We start from the raw sequence: 22,095 nt of genomic DNA, 5'->3' as shown, positions 1-22,095 counted from the left end.
GCCCTGGCAGGATCCTGAGATGGGCCACATGCTCAGGGGCTGAATCCGCTGCCACATCCCGGTCCCAGGGCACACTAAATTTATTGTTATTTAATTATAAATTAAAATTTATTTTTAAATATAAGAAAAATCTAAAATGAAATCAAGAAATTATATAAAACAGTAATAAATTACTGTAGGATAGAAGGAAAGTCAAACAAAAAGCCTGAATAAAAATATAAATAAGTGGAAATATGAAAATAAAATAAATAATAGAGTGAAATAAGGCTGAAATAAAGCAGTTAAAGAAAATATAATGAAAGAATGCACAGATGATAGAACATAAAAATGAAAGCAAAAATTGAATAGATAAATAGAATGAAAGTAAATTTAAAATAAGGAATAGAATTAAATCAAATAAATAAGGATAAAATAAAGGGAAAACAGGAATAAAAATAAAATAAAGTCAAATAATAATAGAAAAACTTCAAGAACAATATTAAAAAATAAAATTAAATAGCAATAAATAAAATTAAAATAAAATAAAAATATAAAAGCAATTTTATTTACTATAATATAAATAATTATTTATTAATTTTAATATTAAATTGTATTTAATATAATATAAAAAGTAGGCCTAAAATAAAGTGAAAAAAGAAATAAAATAGAAATGAAAATTAAAAAATAAAACAAATTTAATTTAATATCATATAAATTATTATTTATTACATTTAACATTAAATTTTATTTAACATAATATAAAAGTAAGTCTAAAATAAGGTAAAAAAAAATGAAAATAAAGTAAAATAATTTAATTTAATATCATATAAATTATTATTTACATGGTATTTAATGACATTTAATATTAAATTTGACATCTATGACAAAATATGACATTTAACATTAAATTTTATTTCATATAATATAAAAGTAAGTCTAAAATTAAGTAAAAAAGAAAACAAGAAAATAAAATAAAGTAAATAAAAGATAATAAAATAAAGAAAATAAAATAATATAACATAAAATAAGATAAAAATAACATAAAGTAAAATAATAATTAAAAATAAAATAAAAATAAAAAAATAAAATAAAATAAGGTAAAATAAAATAAAATTAAGTAAAATAAAGTAAAATAAAATAAAATAAAATAAAATAAAATAAAATAAAATAAAATAAATAAAGCAAATGGTTTGCAGTGATCCTGGCCGGGGCAGCAGCGCTCCGCTCCCTCCCTGCAGCCTCGCAGGTGCCGGGGCCGCCTCTGGCCGCGGCCGGGGCGGGGGCCGGGGGCGGGCTGAGCGTTTATAGCGCGATAACGCCCGCAGAAGTTGCAAACGCCGGCGAGAGGCGGCGGGGACGGGCGAGGACGAAGCTGGGCTGGGAGCCGGGGCCGCCCCGCCATGGGCAACGCGGCCGGGGGGCTGGAGGGGGGCGCGGCCCCGCGGGAGCCCCGCGACCACCGCCCGCAGCCCGGGGCCGCCCCCGCCGCCGCCGCCGCCGCCGCGCCGCCGCCCCCCCGGCAGCCCATGCCCGGGAATGCCGAGCTGGAGGAGCGATTCGGCCGCGTCCTGGTGAGCGGGGACGGGACCGGGCAGGACGGGAGGGTCCCACAAAACGGGGGGACAGGGTGGGGGTCCCTCCGGTATCAGCATCCTTACCGGTATCAGCATCGTTAGCGGCGTTACCGCCGTTATCATCGTCGTATTGTTAGTATTCCGTAGTTCTGTTAATTATTTGGTTTATTATTTAATTGATGTTCTTATTCATAATGATGACTGCCCCGCTGTCACCTCGTTCTCCCGGGGACGCTCAGCCCTGGCCCGGGATGACCCCCAGCGCTCCCTCCCCTCCTCGCTCTCACCTTGAGGGGGGGAGGATCCAACCCCCAAATTCTCGGGGTGACCCCGAGTCCCGGAGCCCGGGCGGGCTCCGCCATGGCGGGATCGGCGGCAGGGCCGGAGCGCGCCGCAAGCAGCCGGTGCTGCGGATGGCGATGCTTCGCTCACCTCCTCTTCCTCCTCTTCCTCCTCCCCGGAGCAGGGGAAGCCCCGGCCGGTGGGCAGCGGGCGATGCCGAGGGATGGATGGATGGATGGATGGATGGATGGATGGATGGATGGATGGATGGATGGATGGATGGATGGATGGATGGATGGATGGATGGATGGGTGGCAGCCCCGGGAGCCGCTCGGGACTGCGGGAGAGCGGCTCCCGCTCGCTGCTCCGTCCTTGAGCGGGGCGGGCCGGCCGTGACCTTCGCGCCGGGAGGGCCGAGTCCCATCACCGCGCCACCCGCTCCAAACCCTGCCGTGCCCTCCCCAAAAATGCCCCGAGGAAAAGGAATCGCTGCTTTAACCCCCCGGAGCCCCTGCAGGGGAGATGGAGCCGTTCGTGCCCATCCCGCGCCGGGCGCAGCTTCCACAGTGCCGGGATGCGCTCGGCGGCACCGGCCGGGATCTGCTCGCGGGGGTGCCCCATCCCAACCCCGAGCGCGAACTCCTTGGGAGCTTTTAAATCTCGTGGAGTTGATGGGATTTTCTGGGGGTGAGCGATCCCGCAGCCGCAGTGAAGGTGAGGAAGGTGAGGAAGGTGAGGAAGGTGAGGAAGGTGAGGGACCCCCGCGGGACTCCCGGGGCACAGCCGGGCTGGCGGGAGGCTGGGTGGGGTGGCGGTGCCTCCGATGGCTCCGGCAGGAAGAGCCCCGAGGTGTTTCCACTGTGAGGCCCCAGGAAGCACCACTTTCAGCCGGGCCGGGCCCAGCAGGTTGGAAATCCTAAACCAAAAATGATCAGAGAAGGGGAAAACGCTGCTTCAGGCCCTCAGCAGCACCTTCTGTGCCCTCATCCCGAGGGAAAGGCCTTTTCCAGGAGAAGGGGCACCCAGGGGGCTGGACATGGCCCGAGGGGAAGCGAGTGCTTGTGAAAGTGGCTGTCCCAATTCTGCTTCCTCCTTTCACAGTCCCTTCCCCATTCTCGTGGCTGTGGGGGCAGCAGAAGCCCGGGGGGGTGGGGACAGGGGGTCCCTCTGCCCTCACTCACCACAAACACATTCCCTGACTCTGCCTTCAACTTTTCTACTCCTGAGCTCAGAGGTGGAGCAGGTGGTGATGAGCTGGGAATCTCCTGGTGGGACACGATCCAGACCTCAATGTTGCCATGGCTGCAGTGATGCCATGAGAGCTCAGTGCAAATCAGTTTTGGGCTGGACATCCCAAACTGGGAGAGCTGATGGTGCAAAGCCTCGGCAGAAAAGCCCAGGGAGGAGCTTAGAGGATCCAAATTGCTGCCAGGAAAGGGATACACCCATTCTGTGCCAAGAAATGGGAATTTAGTTTCCCAAAACTTCATTCTCAAAAATTGGCTCCTTCCCAGCTGGGGCACTGTGGCAGATGCTGCCTTGGCAGAGCCATGGGAGGGTTGTCCTGTGCCAAGCAGTTTGGGATGTGACCTGGTGGATTTTTGGGATGGAGCAGAGGAAGAGCATCTTTGCTGCTGGGATAGGGATGCTCAGATACTCCTGCTTGAAGGATTTCCTCCCTTTGCAGGTCAAGGGGCATTAATTGAGAATATATAAATGGAATTGTGAGTTGAGGTGGAGTCAAAATCAAGCAGGGGCTGGCTGGGACAGGGGCTGCTCCAGCTGGGAGCTTTGCCTGGTTGGGGCTTTGCTGCCTCTTCTCCCAGGAGCTGGGGGAGTGCAAGGCCAACGTCAGCACTGCAGATGTTTGCAGATGTTTGCAGATGTGCTGCTGGCCCCAGGTCACCAGCGAGCCCTGGCCACAGCGTCAGCCTCGGCTCAAGCAGGAAACAGAGCAGGTCCTCAGCTTCCTGCTGGATCCATCTCCAGCCTGGCTCCTGGTGGCCAAGGCTGGCTGAGGGATGTGGGGCTGCCCCAGGGTGTCCCCACCTGTGTCCTGGGTGGGACATTGCCTGCCACCCACCAGCTGCTGGGCCAGGGCCTGGAGAGTGTCCTGGGCAGGAGCCCTCCTGTGCTGCTGGATCCAGCCCTGGGTGAACCAGGAGAACCCCCCCCAGGACAGGGTGGGCAGGCAGGAACCCAGCAGGGATGAGGGGACACTGGTGGGATCAGGCTCCTCTCCCTGGTTTGAGCTACAGCAGCTTCTGCTTGTTCTTAAAATAGAGCTGGAGCCACAGGTGACAGTGGCTGCCCAGCCCAGTCCAGCTCAGCCCAGCCCAGCCCAGCCCAGTCCAGCCCAGTCCAGCCCAGCCCAGCCCAGCCCAGTCCAGCCCAGCCCGGCCCGCTGCCACCACCCCCCGGCCATCCTGGGGACAGTCTGTCTGTCTGTCTGTCTGTCTGTCTGTCTGTCTGTCTGTCTCCTCCCGCCTGACGCTGGGTGGGTTTGGGTCTGGCTGGATCCCTGATGGGATGAGCAGGTCCTGGCAGTGTCCCCCAGCCCAGTTTGCTGCCTGAGGGAGCCCTGGGTGGGCCTGGCCCTGCCCTGTGCCTTGCACTGAGCCCTGGGAAGAGGCAGGACAACAGGCCCAGGGGTACTCAGGGGCACTGGAGGGGACACCGTGGGACAGTGGGATCGTGTCCCAAACCCCTCGGGTGCTCTGTGCCCAGGAGGGTTGGAGCATCCCAGGAGTGGCAGAGCCCATCAGTCACCCGGGCACCCAGAGATGTTTGGTCCTTCCTGCCCCCAAGCCACCACCTGGGGCTGTCCCCTGCCCTGTCCCCTCCCTGTGGCAGGACTTTGTGCCTGGTGCTGGCTGGGATCGTGTCCCAGCCCACGTGCTGCCCATGCCCTCTCTGTGCACACACATCCAGTGCCCCAGAAACGGCTCTGCCAGGGCTCAGCCTGCTGGTTTGTACAGCACAAACCCTTCCCTGGGGTGCCAGAACATTCTGTGCCAGCCCTGGTGCTCAGCCCGGCGCTGCCCGCTCACGTGTGGAGCAAAATGAGGTGTCTGACACCCAAAATAGCTCCAGCCCTGCCAGCCACCATAGCAAAAGGTTGTTTTGTAGCAGAAAATGATGTTGGTGCTGCTTCACCTCCCCTGGCCCTGGTTTCAAAGCCTGGCTCAGCCCTCAGCTGGTGCTGGGTGCCAGCCAGGCTCGCCCTGGTGTGGGCATGGCTGGGGTGGCCCTGCAGGCTCGGGGGTGCTGTGTGGCACAGCAGGGACGTTGGGGGACACTGGTGGCACCCACTCAGTGACGGGCTGGGCTGGGAGGCTGCGGGGAGCCCTAGGAGGGGCAGGATGAGGGTGCTGGGGACAACTCAGTCATCATCCTTGGCTCCTTCATCCTTGGCCCCAAAGGAGGAAGAGGAGGAGGATCCAGTCCTTCCTCTGACACCCGTGGGGTGCTTGGCTGCTGCCCGGCCCCACATCCCCCACTGTGCCCCACATCCCCCACTGTGCCCCACATCCCCCACTGTGCCCCACATCATCCACTGTGCCCCACATCTCCTACTCTGCCCCATCTCCCCCAGCAGCCGTCCCCCCTCCCGGCAGGAAATGAGAACCGGTTTTTTGTTTTTTTGGGGTTTTTTTTGTGCTGCCGGCTGAGGCTCCTCAGCGGAGCCGCTTCCTCCCCGGCACCACAAGCCCACCCGGCAGGAGCCACCACCCACTTTGTACCGAGCTGTGCCACATCCTGCCCGCAAGGGAGGGACCGAGGCACGGCGGGGCTCGGGGCAGAGCCACCTCCAGGGGACAGCCCTGCCCCACCCTCGAGCTGGGTCCTGTCCCACCCAGGGTCCTGCTGGGTCCAGGTCCCACGTGTGATGCCTTAAAGCTGGCCTGTGTGGCAGGTGCCACCATCCCCTCTGTGCCAAGGGTGTCCCACAGAGGTGCCTCAGGTGTGGCTGGGGTGTCTGGGTGTGTGATCCCTCTTGGCACAGCGCTGTCCCTCGGTCTGACCCTCATCCATCCCAGGAGGGCAGCTCGGGACCAGCAATGGTGACAGCCAGGTGCTGTTGTCACCTTGCCCATTCCAGAACCCAGTGGCCTCACACTGGGGCCATTTCAGACCCTGATTTGTTGCCCTGCCCAGCTCTTTGTGCCAGCCCCAGCCCAACCCAGCTCCTCCCCACCCACAGCTCCTGCTTTTGGCTTCTTGCAAAAGCAGCTTGACAGGTCCTCCCTGGAGCTGGTGGAGAGGTTTCTGCTCCTGCCCACCACAGTGGGACCTCTCCCCTTGGACCTGCTCTTCTGTGGGCAGCCAAAGCCCTGGGAGATGCCTTCCTGCAAGGATGTGGTTGCTCCAGCATGGCATGCACCCCAGCTCGTGTCCAAGGGATGGATCCCAGTCCTGCTGCATCCCCAGGGAAGCTGAGCTCTCCCTGCCCAGGCTGGAGGATCCTTCTCCACCCTGCAGGGATGTCCTGGGGGCCCTGAGCACCAGGGGCAGCAGGGGGACACTGGACCCCATCCATTCTTGGGTTGGTGCCATCTCCAGCTGCAATCTCCAAACCCCCAGCCCAGTCTCCCCAGCCAGCCCTGCTATTTTTAGCTTGGTTTCCCAGGGTTTCCCCACGTGCCCATCCTCCTCCTCCTCAGGGAACCCCAGGACTGGGATTTAGGGGTGGCTGGGGCTGTGCTTTGCTCCATGTGCCATCGTGCACCTGCCACCCACCAAAACATGGGTTTTTCAGCAAAATAAACCACCCACGAGCCCAGCTGAGCTGCAGGCTGGCCCAGGCCATGGTGGTGTCCCATGAAGGTGCCCCATGTGTCCCTGAGCAGGGGCAGGGCCGTGTCCCACTGGTGGCGGGGGTGGTTTCGGCAGCGGAAACCACGTCACATCCTGTGGGGGCTGGGGGGACAGCGAGGGATGCGGGGACAAGCCAGACCTGACATCATCATCTCAACAAACACTGCCTTCCCCAGATGGGATTGTCACCATCTGTGGTGGGGGGAACTCAGGGGTGACCCCCCAGGCACAGCCCGGGCTCCTGGGTCCCTCAGTTGTGTCACCAGTCGTGTCCCTGGGTCCCTTGGTTGTGTCACCAGTCGTGTCCCTGTCCCTCAGTTGTCACCAGTCGTGTCCCTGTCCCTCGGTTGTGTCACCAGTCGTGTCCCTGTCCCTCGGTTGTCACCAGTCGTGTCCCTGTCCCTCACCCCGTGTGGCACTGCTGGGACTGGGCTGGCTGAGGCACACGGGGCACTCATGACATGGGTGGGTGTGTCCAGCTCTTTCTCCTGTCCCCCACCCCTCCCCTTGGTGCCCATCAGGTGAGGACATCACTGATGGGTCACATCCTGGGAATAGTGGTGTTCCCAAACTCCCAGGGCTGTCCCCATCATCCCACCAGTGTCCCCATCATCCCACCAGTGTCCCCATCCTGAGAATGCTGCTTTCATTTTCTGACCATGATCCCACCCTCCCACCACTGTTCCCATTGTTCCATCGCTGCCCCCATTGTCCCACCAGCGTCCCCATTGTCCCACCAGTGTCTCCATCTTCTGGGATCTTCATGTTCCACCAGTGTCCCCATCTTCTCACTGGAATTTTCATGTCCCACCAGTGTCCCCATCCTGAGAATGCTGCTTTCATTTTTCCACCTTGATCCCATCCTCCCACCACTGTCCCCATTGTCCCACCAGTGTTCCCATCTTCTGGAATCTTCATGTCCCACCAGTGTCCCCATCTTCTGGATTCTTCATGTCCCACCAGTGTCCCCATCCTCCCACCAACCTCCCCCCATGTCCCATGGGTGTCCCCATCTCCCAGTGCTCTCTGAGCAGGGGGTTCTGCATCCCTGGGGTGTTTTTGGGGTGACCCCCAGCACTGACACCCTTCACCCACAGAATTCCATGAACCTGCCCCCGGACAAGATGAAGCTGCTTAGCCAGTATGACAACGAGAAGAAGTGGGAGCTGATCTGTGACCAGGTGAGGTTCAAGCTCAGAGTGTCCCCAGTGCCATCCCTGTCCCCAGGTGCCATTTGTGGCATGGTTTGGGTATCAGTCTGGCTGTACCAAGCCCTGACATCCATCTCGTTACTGACACAGCACCTCATTAACCTCATTAAGCAGGGGTGGGGACAGGGACACTGTGGCTGCTGTGGGGACAGTGGCACGTCCCTTGCCACAGCGGGTGGCCCAGTTTCAGCCTCTCTCTGGGCTTGCAGGAGCGTTTCCAGGTGAAGAACCCCCCATCTGCCTACATCCAGAAGCTGAAGAGCTACTTGGACACGGGTGGGGTCAGCAGGAAGGTGAGGGGTCCCCTCTGCACCCTGGTGCCCTGGTCCCCGTGCCAGGCTGGGCACAGGGACAGTGCCAATGGCTGTCCCTGTCCCACAGTTCAAGAGGAGAGTGCAGGAGTCAACGCAGGTGCTCCGGGAGCTGGAGATCTCCCTGAGGACCAACTACATCGGGTAAGGCTGGGGTGGCATTGTCACCCAGCTGCTGCCACCACCTCTGGGATGGGGATGGACGTGTGCTGGCTCTGCCTGGAGGGTGACAGCAGGATGTGGGGGCTGTGGCCTCATCCTGCCCCCTTGGGAGGGCTCTGATGGGAGGCTGAGGGTGCTGAGGCAGCTGTGGGTGCTGGGGAGTCTGAACCCCATTATGGCTCTCTGGTACCCCCAGGGTGCCCCCCCTGTCCCCATCCTGAGTGTCCTGAGCCCTTGTGGGGTGGGGGGTGCCACTGTCCCCAGGGCCAGGCTGTCCTGTCGTGGTAGTGGTGACAACAGTGGCAGTGGTGGCAGGAGAGCCCTTGGGCTATGTCCCCCCTCTATCAGGTTCATCACATTGTGGCACTCACAGAAATGCCAGCTCATGGTGCCACCTCATGTCCCCAGCGTGTTCCACCCTTGCTGGGCACCTCTGAGCAGGGGGTGGCTCTGCTGAGTGTTTGAACACAGGGGGAGGGAGGATGTGGGGGCTGGCAGAGCCCACTAACCCTCTGCACCCTCCAGCTGGGTCCAGGAGTTCCTCAACGAGGAGAACAAGGGGCTGGATGTGCTGCTGGAGTACCTCGCCTTCGCCCAGTGCTCCGTCGCGTACGTCCCCAGCGGGTCCCCTGTCCCCAAGGCTGGGCTCAGCCTCCCCTGGGGCTCAGCAGGGCTGGGGTGGTCCCTGGGGGTGCCTTCCCTTGTCCTCAGGGCAATGCTCCATGGCTGGGGCTGAGCAGAACCTCCCCAAATCCCTGAGGGGCATCTGCTCGTATTGGGGTGCCACAACTCACCTGTCCCCGTGTCCCCATCAGGTATGACATGGAGAGCTCAGAGAACAGCCCCGGCTCTGACAAGGGCAAGGAGAGGTCGCTGGAGGACCTGAACAAAAGCAGCTCCTCGTCCCCCACGCAGGGCTCCTCCAAGCCGCGGCCCCTCACTGTAAGGTAACGTGTGGTGCCGTCCCCAGCTGTCCCCGTGTCCCCGCGCCGCGTCCCCGCTGTCGCCTCGCTGCACCCCCCGCTTGCAGAGGGGCTTGGCAGGGAGAGAGACGCAGGCCCGGCCCTAAAAATGGGCGCCCATTGCTGGTTTGAGGGCGGCGACAAAGCCACATCCCCGTTGTCCCTCTCCTGGGACCGGGTCCCCACCCCGGCACTGCTCTGCGGTGCTTTGGTTAAACCCCAGGAATTCACCAAAATTGGGGGTGTTGGAGATTTTGGGGGAACAAATGGCAGCCCCTGGGTTAAACCCGGGGCGGAGGGACGGGCCTGTGTCCCCCGTGTCCCCCCAGCCGGTCCTGGTGGCTCTCGCTTGGTGCCCGCAGCCCCGTCTAACCCCGCTCTTCTCTTGCACGCTGCCGGGGACGCGCTGACGGTAGGTGACGGGGCACCGGCGGGACGGGGACACCCCGCTGCTGGTCACGGCACTGGGGACAGGGCCATCCCCGGTGGGCGGGGGGGTCCCAGGGACACCCCATGGGCAGTAACGCGGCACCCCGGGCACCGCGGGGGTCCCTCGGCGCCTGCCAGCAGCTCCGCAGGAGCCGGGGTGTCCCTGCCGGCCCCAGGGACAGGTCAGGAGGGACGTGGCAAGGTCCCATCCCTTGTCCCCCGAGCGCGGGTGTCCCCGGGGCGGCGCGGGAGCCCCGTTTCTCCCTCCTGTCCTGCAGGCTCTAACGCGCCTCCAGCTGCTGCCTCTCGAACCAGCACATCCACACCCTCCTCCTCCGCCACGTCCACCCCTGCGGTGCCCCGGGCAGCGATGGGGACAGTGCCCCCAGGTCACCCGGCAGCTCCGGCCCGCCCCGGTGAGCCTCCGAGACCGCCCGTGTGCACGAGGGGACCCCCAAAACCCACCCCATCCCACAGCCCCAGGGCTTCTAGACGGGCACGGACACGAGGGTTTGTCCCGTGGGTGCCCCGGTGTCCCCGCCCCGCTGCCACCCCCCTGCGCTGTCCCCGCTTTGCGCTGCGCCCGCGGCTGCCCCGGGTCCCGCTCAGCCGCGCTCTCCCCGGCCAGGCTGAACCCCTCGCACAGCAGGAAGACGCTGCGCAACTCGCGGCTCGTCAGCCAGAAGGACGATGTCCATGTGTGCATCATGTGCCTCCGCGCCATCATGAACTACCAGGTGCGAGTGGGAGCGGGCGGCATCCACCGGGACCCGCCCGGGGCTCCCCCGGCATCCCCCGGCATCCCCCGGTACCCGCCCGGGGCTCCCCCGGCATCCCCCGGCATCCCCCGGTACCCGCCCGGGGCTCCCCCGGCATCCCCCGGCATCCACCGGGACCCGCCCGGGGCTCCCCTGGCATCCCCCGGCATCCACCGGGACCCGCCCAGGGCTCCCCCGGCATCCCCCGGCATCCACCGGGACCCGCCCGGGGCTCCCCCGGCATCCCCCGAGCCCGCGGGGGCAGCTCCGGGCTGGGACCGGCTCTGCTTGCCCTGGCTCTGAGATGTCCTCGCTCAACCTCCTGCCTGGTGGGGACCTTGAGTGCCTCCGGGGGGACACAGGACCCCATGGATGCTCCTTTCCCCTCCCCAGTCTGGCTTCAGCCTGGTGATGAACCACCCGGCCTGCGTCAACGAGATCACCCTGAGCCTCAACAACAAGAGTGCCAGGTAGGAGCTGTCCTGCCCTCTGGTGTCCCTTGTCCCCCCTGTCCCCTCGGTGCCAGCCCCCTCACACCCCCTGTCTCTGCAGGACCAAGGCTCTGGTGCTGGAGCTGCTGGCTGCTGTCTGCCTGGTCCGAGGGGGACACGACATCATCCTGGCTGCCTTTGACAACTTCAAGGAGGTGAGCAGGGACACTTGGTCCCCAGCAGGGACACTTGGTCCCCAGCATGGACACCCAGTCCCCACCTGAACATCTGTGCTCCAGCTAGGTTTGTGCCTCAGTTTCCCTGTGTATGGCAGAGCCCTGCCCCACCCTCAAACCTCTGGCTCGCTCAGGGATGTTCCACTCACTGGGTTTGATGTCCCCATGCCACCATGTGTCCTCAGAGCCATGTCCCAGCTGGGCCGGGTGCCTGGCAGCACCAGTCAGGGTTGGGATGGTGTCACCAATAGGCACCTCCTGTGCTGTCACCCTCCTGGGTGTCCCCTGGCCATGTCCCCCCTGCTCCCCCAGGTCTGCGGGGAGAAGAATCGCTTTGAGAAGCTGATGGAGTATTTCCGAAATGAGGACACCAACATCGACTTCATGGTGAGTGGCTGCTGGGGTCCACGCTCTGCTGTCCCCAGGGCATCCTGTCACCAAGGCTGCTGCACTGTCCCCAGGCCATTATGCCCCAGGAGCTCCTATGCCACCACATTGTCCCTGTCCAAGGATGCTGAGTGACCAAAACTCTTCCCAGGCCACCAAAATTCTCCCCAGGCCACCAAAACTCTCCCCAGGCCACCAAAACTCTCCCCAGGCCACCCCGTCCTCAGGGGCTGCTGAGCCACCGTGCTGCCCTGGGGTGGCACATCCCAAGGACTGCCATGTCCCAAGAGCTGTTCTGCTGTCCCCAAGGGCTTCTAGGCCACTACACTGTGCCCATGGCATTGTGTCCCCAGGGCTTCTAAACCACCAAACTGTCCCCAACGCCATCGTGTCCCCAAAGCATGCTGAGCCACCAAACTGTCCCCAAGGCCATCATGTCCTCAGGGCATGCTGAGCCACCAAACTGTCCCCAAGGCCATTGTGTCCCATGGCATGCTGAGCCACCAAACTGTCCCCAAGGCCATCATGTCCCCATGGCATGCTGAGCCACCAAACTGTCCCCAAGGCCATTGTGTCCCATGGCATGCTGAGCCACCAAACTGTCCCCAAGGCCATTGTGTCCCATGGCATGCTGAGCCACCAAACTGTCCCCAGGCCATGAAATCCCAAGGCATGCTGAGCCACCAAACTGTCCCCAAGGCCATCATGTCCCCAAGGCTACCACGTCCCCAGGACTGTGTAAAGCCCCTCAGGGGCACCGTGTCCCCAAGGGCCACCAAGCCCCCATGCAGCCCCCAGGGCACCGTCCCCAGGAGCCACCCTGGCCCTGTGCTGGGCCGTGTCCCCGCAGGTGGCCTGCATGCAGTTCATCAACATCGTGGTGCACTCGGTGGACAACATGAACTTCCGAGTGTTCCTGCAGTACGAGTTCACCCACCTGGGGCTGGACCAGTACCTGGAGGTGGGAGATCCCAGGGGTGGGAATGGGTGATCCCGAGGGTGGGTGATCCCAGGGATGGGGGATCCCAGGGATGGGGGATCCCAGGGGTGGGAATGGGTGATCCCAAGGGTGGGTGATCCCGGGGTTGGGGGTGGGTGATCCCAAGGGTGGGAATGGGTGATCCTGAGGGTGGGTGATCCCAAGGGTGGATGATCCCGAGGGTGGGAGGGAGTGATCCCTAGGGTGGGTGATCCCAAGGGTGGGTGATCCCAGCGGTGGGAGTGGGTGATCCCAGGGATGGGAATGGGTGATCCCAGGGATGGGAATGGGTGATCCCAGCAGTGGGAGTGGGTGATCCCAGGCCGGGGGTGTCACCGCTGTCACCGCTGGTGACCCTGGTTTGCTGTCCCTCGGCAGACTCTGCGCCTCACTGAGAGCGAGAAGCTGCAGGTGCAGATCCAAGCCTACCTGGACAACGTCTTCGACGTGGGGGCCATGCTGGAGGACTCGGAGACCAAGACGGCGGTGCTGGAGCGCATGGAGGAGCTGCAGGAGCACGTCAGCCAGGTGGGCCGGGGGTGTGTGGGCAGAGCCGCTGACGCAAGCCCCGAGGGAGGGATGGGATGGGGACGGGGCTGAGCGGCGGCGCCTCGTCCCCCACAGCTGACAGAGAAGCTGCAGGATGCGGAGAACGACTCCATGGCCAAGATAGCGGAGCTGGAGAAGCAGCTGAGCCAGGCGCGGCGGGAGCTGGAGGCGCTGCGGGTGAGCCGAGGGGAGGCTGGGGCTCGGGGACCGGGCTCTGAGGGACACGGGTGACCTGCCGGGGGCTGTCACCCATTGTCACCTGTGCAGGAGCAGCTGAGCCCCCCGCGGCCGCCCAGCCCTCCGTCCCCGCAGCCGCAGGAGTGTTACCGGCTGGCGCTGGAGCGGCGGCTGGCGGAGCTCGAGGAGAAGGGGCTGGTGCAGATCCTGCGTGGGCCCGACGGAGACGTCGCCATCGAAATTGTCCCCGTTGTCATAGAAACCCCCGCAACCCCCGTGGTTTCTGGGGACACCACCGCCACCTGCGCAGGTATCGTGGCCGCGAGGGGATGTCCCCTTCCCGAGGGGACACCTGGCGCCAGGGAGGGGTGGCAGCGATTCCCTGGGCACGGAAAGCGAGGCGGGGGTGTGGGTGTGTGCCCGGGGACTCAGGGCAGTTCGGTGGCACCGTGCCGTGCTGTGTCACCGTCTCACCCACCTCTGCTTTCCCTTGCAGATGCTCCGGCTCCGGCTCTGGCTCCGGCCCCACCTCCGCCACCCCCCCCACCCCCCCCACCTCTGCCGGGGGCTGATCCCGTCCCTCCCCCACCCCCCGCCCCCCCCCTGCCCGCGGGCACCCCCGCCCCCCCCCCAGCCCCTCCCCTGCCCGCGGGCACCCCCGGCCCCCCCCCAGCCCCCCCCCTCCCGGGTGCCCCCGTGCCACCGCCCCCCCCACCGCTCCCGGGGGGGCCGGAGAGCCCCGTGCCCCCCCCTCCGCCACCCCCTCCCCTCGGTGGGGAACCCCCAGCCGGGCCGGGCGCCCCCTGCACCGCCAATGGCTCAGGTGAGTGTGACCCGGGGATGCTGGGGATGTGACCCAGGAGGGGTCTGGGGTACCCTGGGGTGGGTGTGATGCGTCCCCCCCCGCCTGTGACCCTCAGTGAAGGTGAAGAAGCCGATCCAGACCAAGTTCCGCATGCCTGTCTTCAACTGGGTGGCCCTGAAGCCGAGCCAGATCGACGGCACCGTGTTCACGGAGCTCAACGATGAGAAAGTGCTGCAGGTGAGCCTGGGGACAAGGGCACAGGCACAGGAAGGTGAGCCCAGGGACAAGGGGACAGGCACAGCAGGGCTCAGTGCCCTGGGCTGGGCACAGCAGGGCTCAGTGTCCCCGGCCATGCTGCTCTTGCCTCCTGCCCACCCTGCACCCACCCGCGGGGCTGCAGGAGGAGCTGGAGGTCAGGAGAAGTCCTTAGCACCATGGAGAGGGACACAGCATCAGGAGGGCTTCTCCTCTCACCCTGTCCTTGTCCCTTTGCTCCATCCACACCTTCACATCCTGTCTGTTTCTTCCTCCTCATCTCCATCCTCTGGTCCCACCACCCCCTCCTCACCCCTCCCTGTCTCCTTGTTCCATCCTCATCCCCTTGCTCCATCTTGGTCCTCACTCCTCACCCTTATCCTGCTCCTCTGGCCCCGTCCTCAGCCCAGATGTCCTGTGCCACCTCCCTGCCGTGTGTCCCCACAGGAGCTGGACATGAGTGACTTTGAGGAGCAGTTCAAGACCAAGGCACAGGGCCCTGCCCTGGACATCAGTGCCCTCAAGGCCAAGGCCACGCAGAAGGCCCCCAGCAAGGTGACCCTGATGGAGTCCAACCGTGCCAAGAATTTGGCCATCACCCTGCGCAAGGGCGGCCGCAGTGTCCAGGACATCTGCACGGCCATCGAGACGTGAGTGACCCCCCCGGGGGGGCAGGGGGGGATAAGGTCAGGAACAAGGGGTTGGGGTGGTGGAGGCCTTAGTGGGATGGAGGGGTTGGTGTGGGGATGCAGGGACAAGACACAGAGAGATGGAGGGTGGAGGGATCAGAGATGGAGAATGGAGGGATCAGATACAGGGAGATGGAGGGATCAGATGTGGAGAGGGGAGGGATGGAAGGATCAGATACAGAGAGATAGAGGGGTGGAGGGATCAGAGATGGAGAGATGGAGGGATCAGATACGGGGAGATGGAGGGATGGAAGGATTGATACAGAGAGATGGAAGGTGGAGGGATCAGAGATGGAGAGATGGAGGGATCAGATATGGGGAGATGGAAGGATGGAAGGATTAGATACAGAGAGGGATTAGAACGTGGAGGGATCAGATTGTGGAGAGATGAAGAGATGGGAGGATCAGAGATGGAGAGATGGAGGGATGGAAAAATCAGAGATAGAGGGATGGAAGGATCAGATATGGGGAGATGGAGGGTGGAGGGATCAGAAGTGGAGAGATGGAGGGATGGAAGGATCAGATACAGAGAGATGGAGGATGGAGGGATCAGATGTGGAGAGGTGGAAGGATGCAGGCACCAGCTGTGGGGATGGAGGGATGCAGGGATGAGATCTGAGACAAAGGGCTGTGGGGACCAGGCACAGACAGACAGACAGATGCAGAGAGCAGCTGTGGGGATGGAGAGATGCAGGAACCAGCCATGAGAAGAAGGCATGTGGGGACCAAAGAGAGATGGAGGGATCCATATGGAGAGACAGAGAGAATGCAGGCTCCAGATACAGAAAAACGGAGGGATGCAGGAGCCAGCTGTGGGGACAGAGGGATGAGGGAACCAACCGAGTGTGACAGGGGGGCATCGGGAATGCGGCAGGACCTGACCGTGCCAGGGGTGTCCCCTCCCCGCAGGTACGACCAGCAAGCCCTGAGCCTCGACTTCCTGGAGCTGCTGCTGCGCTTCCTGCCCACCGAGTACGAGCGGAGCCTGATCGGGAAGTTCGAGCGGGACCAGCAGCCTCCGGAGGAGCTCTCGGACGAGGATCAGTTCATGATGCGCTTCAGCAAGATCCCGCGGCTGGCCGAGCGCATGAACGTCATGATCTTCCTGGGCAGCTTCGGGGACACGGCCCAGCTGCTGATGCCGGTGCGTGCGGGGCCGGGCGGGGCGGGGGCGGCTCCTGCGGCCACACTCACACCCTGCCCTGTGGGATTGAAGGGGTTTGCACGGTGGGGATGGACGGAGATGAGAGATCTCTGCAGCCAGGGCTGGAACCTGGGGTTTATTGCAAAGGGCCTGGGTGCAGGGCCCTGCTGGGAGCTGCCAGGCACAGCTCAGAGCAGGCCTGAGAGAAGAGAGGGGGAGAGAGGATGAGAGGGTAAGAGAGTAAAAGGCAAGAGCTAAGAGAGAAGAGGTAAGAGCTAGGACAGCACGGTTCCCATTCCAATACAATAAATCTTCTGTGTTGAATATTCTAATTCTCACTAACCAATCTAGTACAATACACAAATCCTACAGCATTTCCATACAGCCTATAAGAATCACTACATTACCATACTGTGTTACATCTTACACCCTAAAAACTCCTCTTTGGGCCCCTTCTGCCAAGCTGGCAGGGTCTGCTCTGAGCCTTGGGCCTGTCTGCAAGCAGAGGGTGTTGTTCCATCAAAAGGGGATCACCTTCAGTGGCCACACCATTGTTTTCCAGTTGTTCAGTAACTGAGGGATCTCAAAGCTTGCTTTCATTTCAATCTCACTGATAGTTTCTATATTCTCAAAATCTTTTGCCAGACAATCATATTTCTAAGGCTTTCCTGTTTCATCTTCCCCAACACTTCCCTCCTTCCCTCCCTTCCTCCCACAGCAACTCAACGCCATCATCGCCGCCTCCATGTCCCTCAAGTCCTCGAGCAAACTGCGCCACATCCTCGAGGTGAGGGCTCGGGGGGGGGCGGCCCCGCTGGTGCACACAGAGTGTCTGTGGGCACTGTGCCCTCCTGGCCTCGTGTCCCCAAGCCCTGGTGTCCCTGCAGATCGTCCTGGCCTTTGGGAATTACATGAACAGCAGCAAGAGAGGGGCTGCCTACGGCTTCCGTCTGCAGAGCCTCGACGCGGTAGGGCCGGTGTGGGTGCCCTGGTGTGGGGTGATGGGGACACTGCCACTGCCAGGGACACCCCTGGGGACAGAGGGACACAAGGACCAGCTGCAGAGATGGAGGGACACGGGAATCTGTGGTGGGGATTGAGGGATGGAAGTACCAGCTGCAGGGATGGAGGGACATGAGGTTTGGCTGTGGGGACAGAGGGATGAGGAGACTGTTGGGATGGAGAGGCAAAGGGGTGGAGATACACAGGAATGGGGCTGGAAGGATGGAGACCTGATATGGAGAGGTTAAAGGAGTCAAGGATGTTGATGAGGAAGAGGAGATGAAGGAAGATGGGGACCAGTGTGGGGATAGAGGGAGGAAGGTCACACATGGGAATGTAGGGATGAGGAACCAGATGCAGACCCAGCCATGGGGAATCAGCCATGAGAGTGGAGGGGTGCTGACCCGGCTGGGGGATGGAGGGACGGACACAGACCCAGCCACACGGACAAAGGGCCACCAGAGGCAGCCCTGAGCAGGGTCAGGGGTGGTGGCTGCGGCTCGGGGCTGACTCTGCCCCGCCCCAGCTCCTCGAGATGAAGTCCACAGACCGCAAGCAGACGCTGCTGCATTACCTGGTGCGGGTGATCATGGAGAAGTACCCGGAGCTCACCGGCTTCCACACCGAGCTGCACTTCCTCGACAAGGCAGGCACAGGTAGTGCCCAGGGGCCCCGGGCTGGGGGTCGGGGCAGCCCCTGGCACTCGGAGCCTGCCCTGACCCCGCCCTGCTCCCCTCCCGCAGTGTCCCTGGACGGGGTCCTGCAGGACGTGCGGAGCCTGCAGCAGGGCATGGAGCTGACCCGCAGGGAGTTCATGAGGCAGGACGACAGCCCCGTGCTCAAGGACTTCCTCAAGGTCAACTCCGAGGTGATGGAGAAGCTGCAGGCTGACAGCAAAACCGCCAAGGTGGGTGCCGGGGTGGGGCCGTGGGGGCAGTCCCTGCATGGGGACAGTCCCTGCATGGGGACACCCTCTGCTCACACCTCTGCCCCGTGGGAGAGGATCCTGCTCGGGTCAGGCAGGATGGGGAGGTGGGAGAGGCTGGAAGGAGGTGCTGAGATGGGGCTCAGCCCCCACATCAGGTGTCCCTGCCCACAGGAAGCCTATGAGTCAGCCGTGGAGTATTTCGGAGAGAACCCCAAGACCAGTCCCCCCACCACCTTCTTCCCCATGTTCATGCGCTTCATCAAAGCCTACAAGGTAGGAGGGGACGTGGGGGTCTCTGTTTCTGAGGGCTGGGAGGAGATTTGGGGCACCTGACTCCACTTTGGAGCAACCAGCAGAGGTCACAAGCCGGAATGCTTTTGGGGTGGTCAGAGATTTTGGAACTGGGTTGGGGTGAGCTGGGGGCTGTGAGGTGAAGAAGGAAGGAGGCTGCAGTCCTGGATTCCCCTGGCTCAGCACATCCTTCCTGCCTCTCTCCCAAGAAAGCAGAGCAGGACATTGAGCTGTGGAAGAAGCAAGAGGCTGCAGCCAAGGAGGCAGAATCCGGCTCCCCTGGCAGTGAGCAGCAGCCTGAGGTGAAGGTGCCCCCCTGTCTGTGTCCTGGTGGGGCCCCAGCCCCAGCCCTGGCTGGGATGAGGGTGGGGAGGGAGAGCTGGGTGGGAGGTGAAGGGGAGGGTACCCCACCTCCTCTGGGGTGTGATCACACCACTCACGTGCCCTGTCCCCTCCCAGCTGCCTGTCCAGAAGGCCAGGAGGCAGCAGATGGACATGATTGCTGAGCTGAAGAAGAGGCAGATGGTGAAGGAGCCTCTCATCTATGAAGGCAAAGATGGGGCCATTGAGGATATAATTTCAGGTGAGAGATGAGTTCAGGTGAGCAGCCAGGTGTCCCCACATCACAGATCCATTGCTGGGGGCTGCAGGGGCTGTCACAGGAGCTGGGGGTCACCAAACCCCGTCACAGGGACCAAACCTACCTGCAAACACCTTCACATCCCACATGGCAAAGCTGCTCCCCTGTCTCATAGCTCTTCCTCCTGTTCTGCTTCTTCCTCCTCTCTCCTCCTCCTCGCTGTCTCTGGGTCGCTCTGCTCAGCTCTCAAAACTGTTCCTTTCACGGCCCGGACGGGCAAACGCTCGTCCCGCCTCTTCTGCGACGTGAGCTTCAACGAGGAGAGTCCTCTGTAGGTAACGTGGGGCGGCGCAGGCGGGCGGGGGCTGCCGGGCTTCCCCCCTGTCCCCACCGGGATTCCTCCGGGATTTGTGCCACGCTGACACTCGGGATCAGCCCCGGACACCCGGGATCAGCCCCCGGGGCGGTGCTGGGCTCCCAGAGCCGATGCTCGGGGTCCCATGGGCTGATTGTTGGTAGCTGCTGCTCCTCCCATCCCTGCGTTCGGCCCTTGGCTCCTCCTGGGTGTCCTCATTCCCAGAGGGGCGAATCCCGGGCAGACAGGACAAGGGAAAGGGGTTTTTAACGGACAAAGGAGAGTTTTAGGTTGAAGGTTTGGAAAAAATGTCATTCCTGTGAGGGTGCCCAGAGCAGCTGTGGCTGCCCCAGCCCTGGCAGTGTCCAAGGCCAGGTTGGAGCACCCTGGGACAGTGGAAGGTGTCCCTGCCATGGCACTGGGTGGGCTTTGAGGTCCCTCCAACCCAAACCATTCCACGTTAACGCGATGGCTGCGGGACCCCGGCCATGCCCGGTGCTCACCCAGCCCCGGTGCTTCCCCCGGTGCAGATCTGCGGAACAACCCGTACCGGCGGGGGGACAAGGCCCGCGGCAGCGCCAAGAAACGGGCGGCGGGGCAGGGCCTGCAGGCGACGCCGGACATCGCGCTGTGACCGGCGCCGTCCCTGCAGCGGCAGCACCGGGCCAGCACCGTCCTCCCGACGCAGGTGGGAGCGCAGGGTGTCAGTCCCTGGGCCCGGGGCTCGGCGGGCTGGAGGGACAGTGCCCGCTCCGAGCTGCTCCAGCCGCTTCATGTGCCAGCTCTGCCCGCCTGGGCTGGGCACAGCATCCTCGGCGCTTGCTTGGCCGTGTCCCTGAGCTCCTCTCCGCAGCCTGGCAGGTCGTCCTGGCTACAGGGAAGCACAAAAAGGGCTCCAGCTTGTCCTGGAAGGAAAAGAGAGGCTGTCCCATCCCCACCCCGGCCCTGTGTCCTTGTCCCACCCTCGAGCGCCGCTGCGGGAGGGGAGGGGGTGTCAGCCAGGGCCGCAGCGCTCCCCGCACATCTCCCTGCACATCTCATCTCGCCCGGCCCGCAGAGCCCCCAGAGCCGCGTTCTCCTGCTGCAAAGCTCCCAGCCCGGGCACCTCCCGGAGCCAGGGGCTGGCAGCGGTGCTATTTTTCATGGTTTTCTAAGTCTTCCTTCAAATTCCTCTGTGCTGCGGCAGCGGGGATTGGAACACCCCCACACAGGGTGGCCCCAAGGCTGTGGCGAGCAGCGCTGCGGAGGCTCCGGAGCTGCGACAATCAGCAGCAGGGACAAGTTTCTCTGCGAGGTGGTGGCACCTCCACCCACCTGCATCCCCAGCATCCACCTGCAGCCTCTGGGATGAACCGGGACTGTCAGCCCTGGGGCTCCCCGGTTTTCTGGGGTGGGACACGCAGGAGATGCCGGCAGCCCCAGCCCCTGCTGCCGCCTGCAGGAGCGGCCCCGGAGCCGCACGAACCTCTCGGGACCGGCCCGGACCCGGCTGTCGCTCCCTGCCCCGCTCCGCTGCTGCTGAGTGACCCCGCAGTGCCGCAATTAAACCTCTCCTGGTGCATCGAACCCGCTCCTCCCTCCTCCTGTCCCTCCTCCCGTCCTTTCTCGCTTCAGCCACAGCAGCCGCTGCTTCCTGCTGTATTTAAGCTGCTTCGGCGCCGGCTCCGTGTCCGGGGAGGGATGGGAAATGAATGTGTAACTTATAAATGCCTTTAAGCCAGAAATGTAAACCATTAACTGCTCATTTGTATACATTATTTTTATATACTGAAAGCCTGTTTAATCTAAAGCAGAACTGGTAATAAAATGTCTCAGAGGATGAAGGACTTGTCTGGCAGAAGGGTTTGCATGGGGGGGTGATGCTGTCATGAAGGGAGCGAGGGAGAAAGGAAGGAAAGATGGAGTGAGGGAAGGATGGAGGGAGGAAGATGAAGGGAGGGAGTGGCTGTGGCTGCCCCATCCCCAGGTCGAACGGGGCTTGGAGCACCCTGGGATAGTGGGAGGTGAGAGGATGGAACGAGATGATCTTCAGGGTCCCTTCCAACACAATCTAGTCTGGAATTCTAACAAAATTCTAACAAACCACCCACCTTCCTTTTTTTTTTTTTTTTTTTTTTTTTTTTTTGAGGACAACAGCTCTGAGGTCTGTTCACAGCACAGACATGTGGGTGCATGACAGCACAAAAAATGTGTGAAATGTGTGTCAGGGTAAGTGTCCTCACTCAGCAGCCTGGCCATAGCCCCTCCCCAGCCCGCTGGGGAAGGATTCAGCTCCTGCAGCAGAGGGGCTGCAGCCCTGGGAGCTGTGGGGGGATCCCCAGAGCTCTGCCCGCCTCACCCCTGAGCTCCCAGGGCAAGACTGAGCAGCTCCCAGTGCAGCAAATCCCCTACAGAGGGAGGACAAGGGACTGTCTGCTAGGAAGGAGAGATGCCAGGCTGTTCAGCAAAGCCTGGGATCCATCCAAGTCAGTGCTGCCTCTTCAGCCCCAGAAATCACAGAATCCTGGAATATCCCGGGCTGGAAGGGACCCCCAAGGATCATCCAGTCCAACTCCTGCCCAGAGACATCCCAACAATCCCACCCTGGGCATCCCTGGGAGCAGTGTCCAGCAGCTCCTGGAGCTCTGGCAGCCTCAGGGCTGGCACCATTCCCTGGGCAGTGCCCAAGCATCCTCCCTGACTTCTCCTGAATCCCCCAAACCCCAGTTATACAGCAGAGTTCATTCAGACCAGGCTCCTCTTCCTGGAAATATCTCATTCAGCATCACCATCTTGTTCTCTGGGACAACACATCAAACCAC

The 22,095-nt window shown here is 60.5% G+C and overlaps 1 protein-coding gene across 6 annotated transcripts; it reads left to right on the top strand.

The window, feature by feature from the left end:
• The first annotated feature begins 1,464 nt into the window (after positions 1-1,464).
• Positions 1,465-21,117, top strand: FMNL1 (formin like 1). 6 transcript variants are annotated; one of them, XM_066566755.1, is made up of 27 exons: positions 1,465-1,550; positions 7,751-7,834; positions 8,074-8,157; positions 8,246-8,319; positions 8,863-8,946; positions 9,153-9,284; positions 10,025-10,144; positions 10,357-10,465; positions 10,880-10,956; positions 11,039-11,132; positions 11,466-11,540; positions 12,391-12,501; positions 12,898-13,047; positions 13,144-13,245; positions 13,336-13,555; positions 13,742-14,068; positions 14,166-14,287; positions 14,753-14,955; positions 15,904-16,138; positions 16,857-16,925; positions 17,026-17,106; positions 17,667-17,796; positions 17,884-18,047; positions 18,240-18,341; positions 18,569-18,661; positions 18,819-18,942; positions 19,825-21,117. In XM_066566755.1, the coding sequence occupies exons 1-27, from the start codon at positions 1,506-1,508 to the stop codon at positions 19,926-19,928; spliced, it is 3,315 nt and encodes a 1,104-aa protein (XP_066422852.1). In that variant the 5' UTR covers positions 1,465-1,505; the 3' UTR covers positions 19,929-21,117. The 6 variants fall into 6 exon arrangements, with proteins under 6 accessions (XP_066422852.1, XP_066422853.1, XP_066422848.1 ...); XM_066566752.1 differs by lacking the exon at positions 1,465-1,550 and adding an exon at positions 19,183-19,274 and having other exon boundaries at positions 7,148-7,834; positions 19,825-19,933; XM_066566756.1 differs by lacking the exon at positions 10,025-10,144 and having other exon boundaries at positions 1,466-1,550.
• The last annotated feature ends 978 nt before the right edge of the window (positions 21,118-22,095 follow it).

This window comes from Molothrus aeneus, chromosome 28 (assembly GCF_037042795.1).
Source record: "Molothrus aeneus isolate 106 chromosome 28, BPBGC_Maene_1.0, whole genome shotgun sequence".
NCBI classification, from domain to species: Eukaryota; Metazoa; Chordata; class Aves; order Passeriformes; family Icteridae; genus Molothrus; species Molothrus aeneus.
Note: the sequence above shows the minus strand (reverse complement) of the source record. Positions and strands in the feature narration are given on the sequence as shown.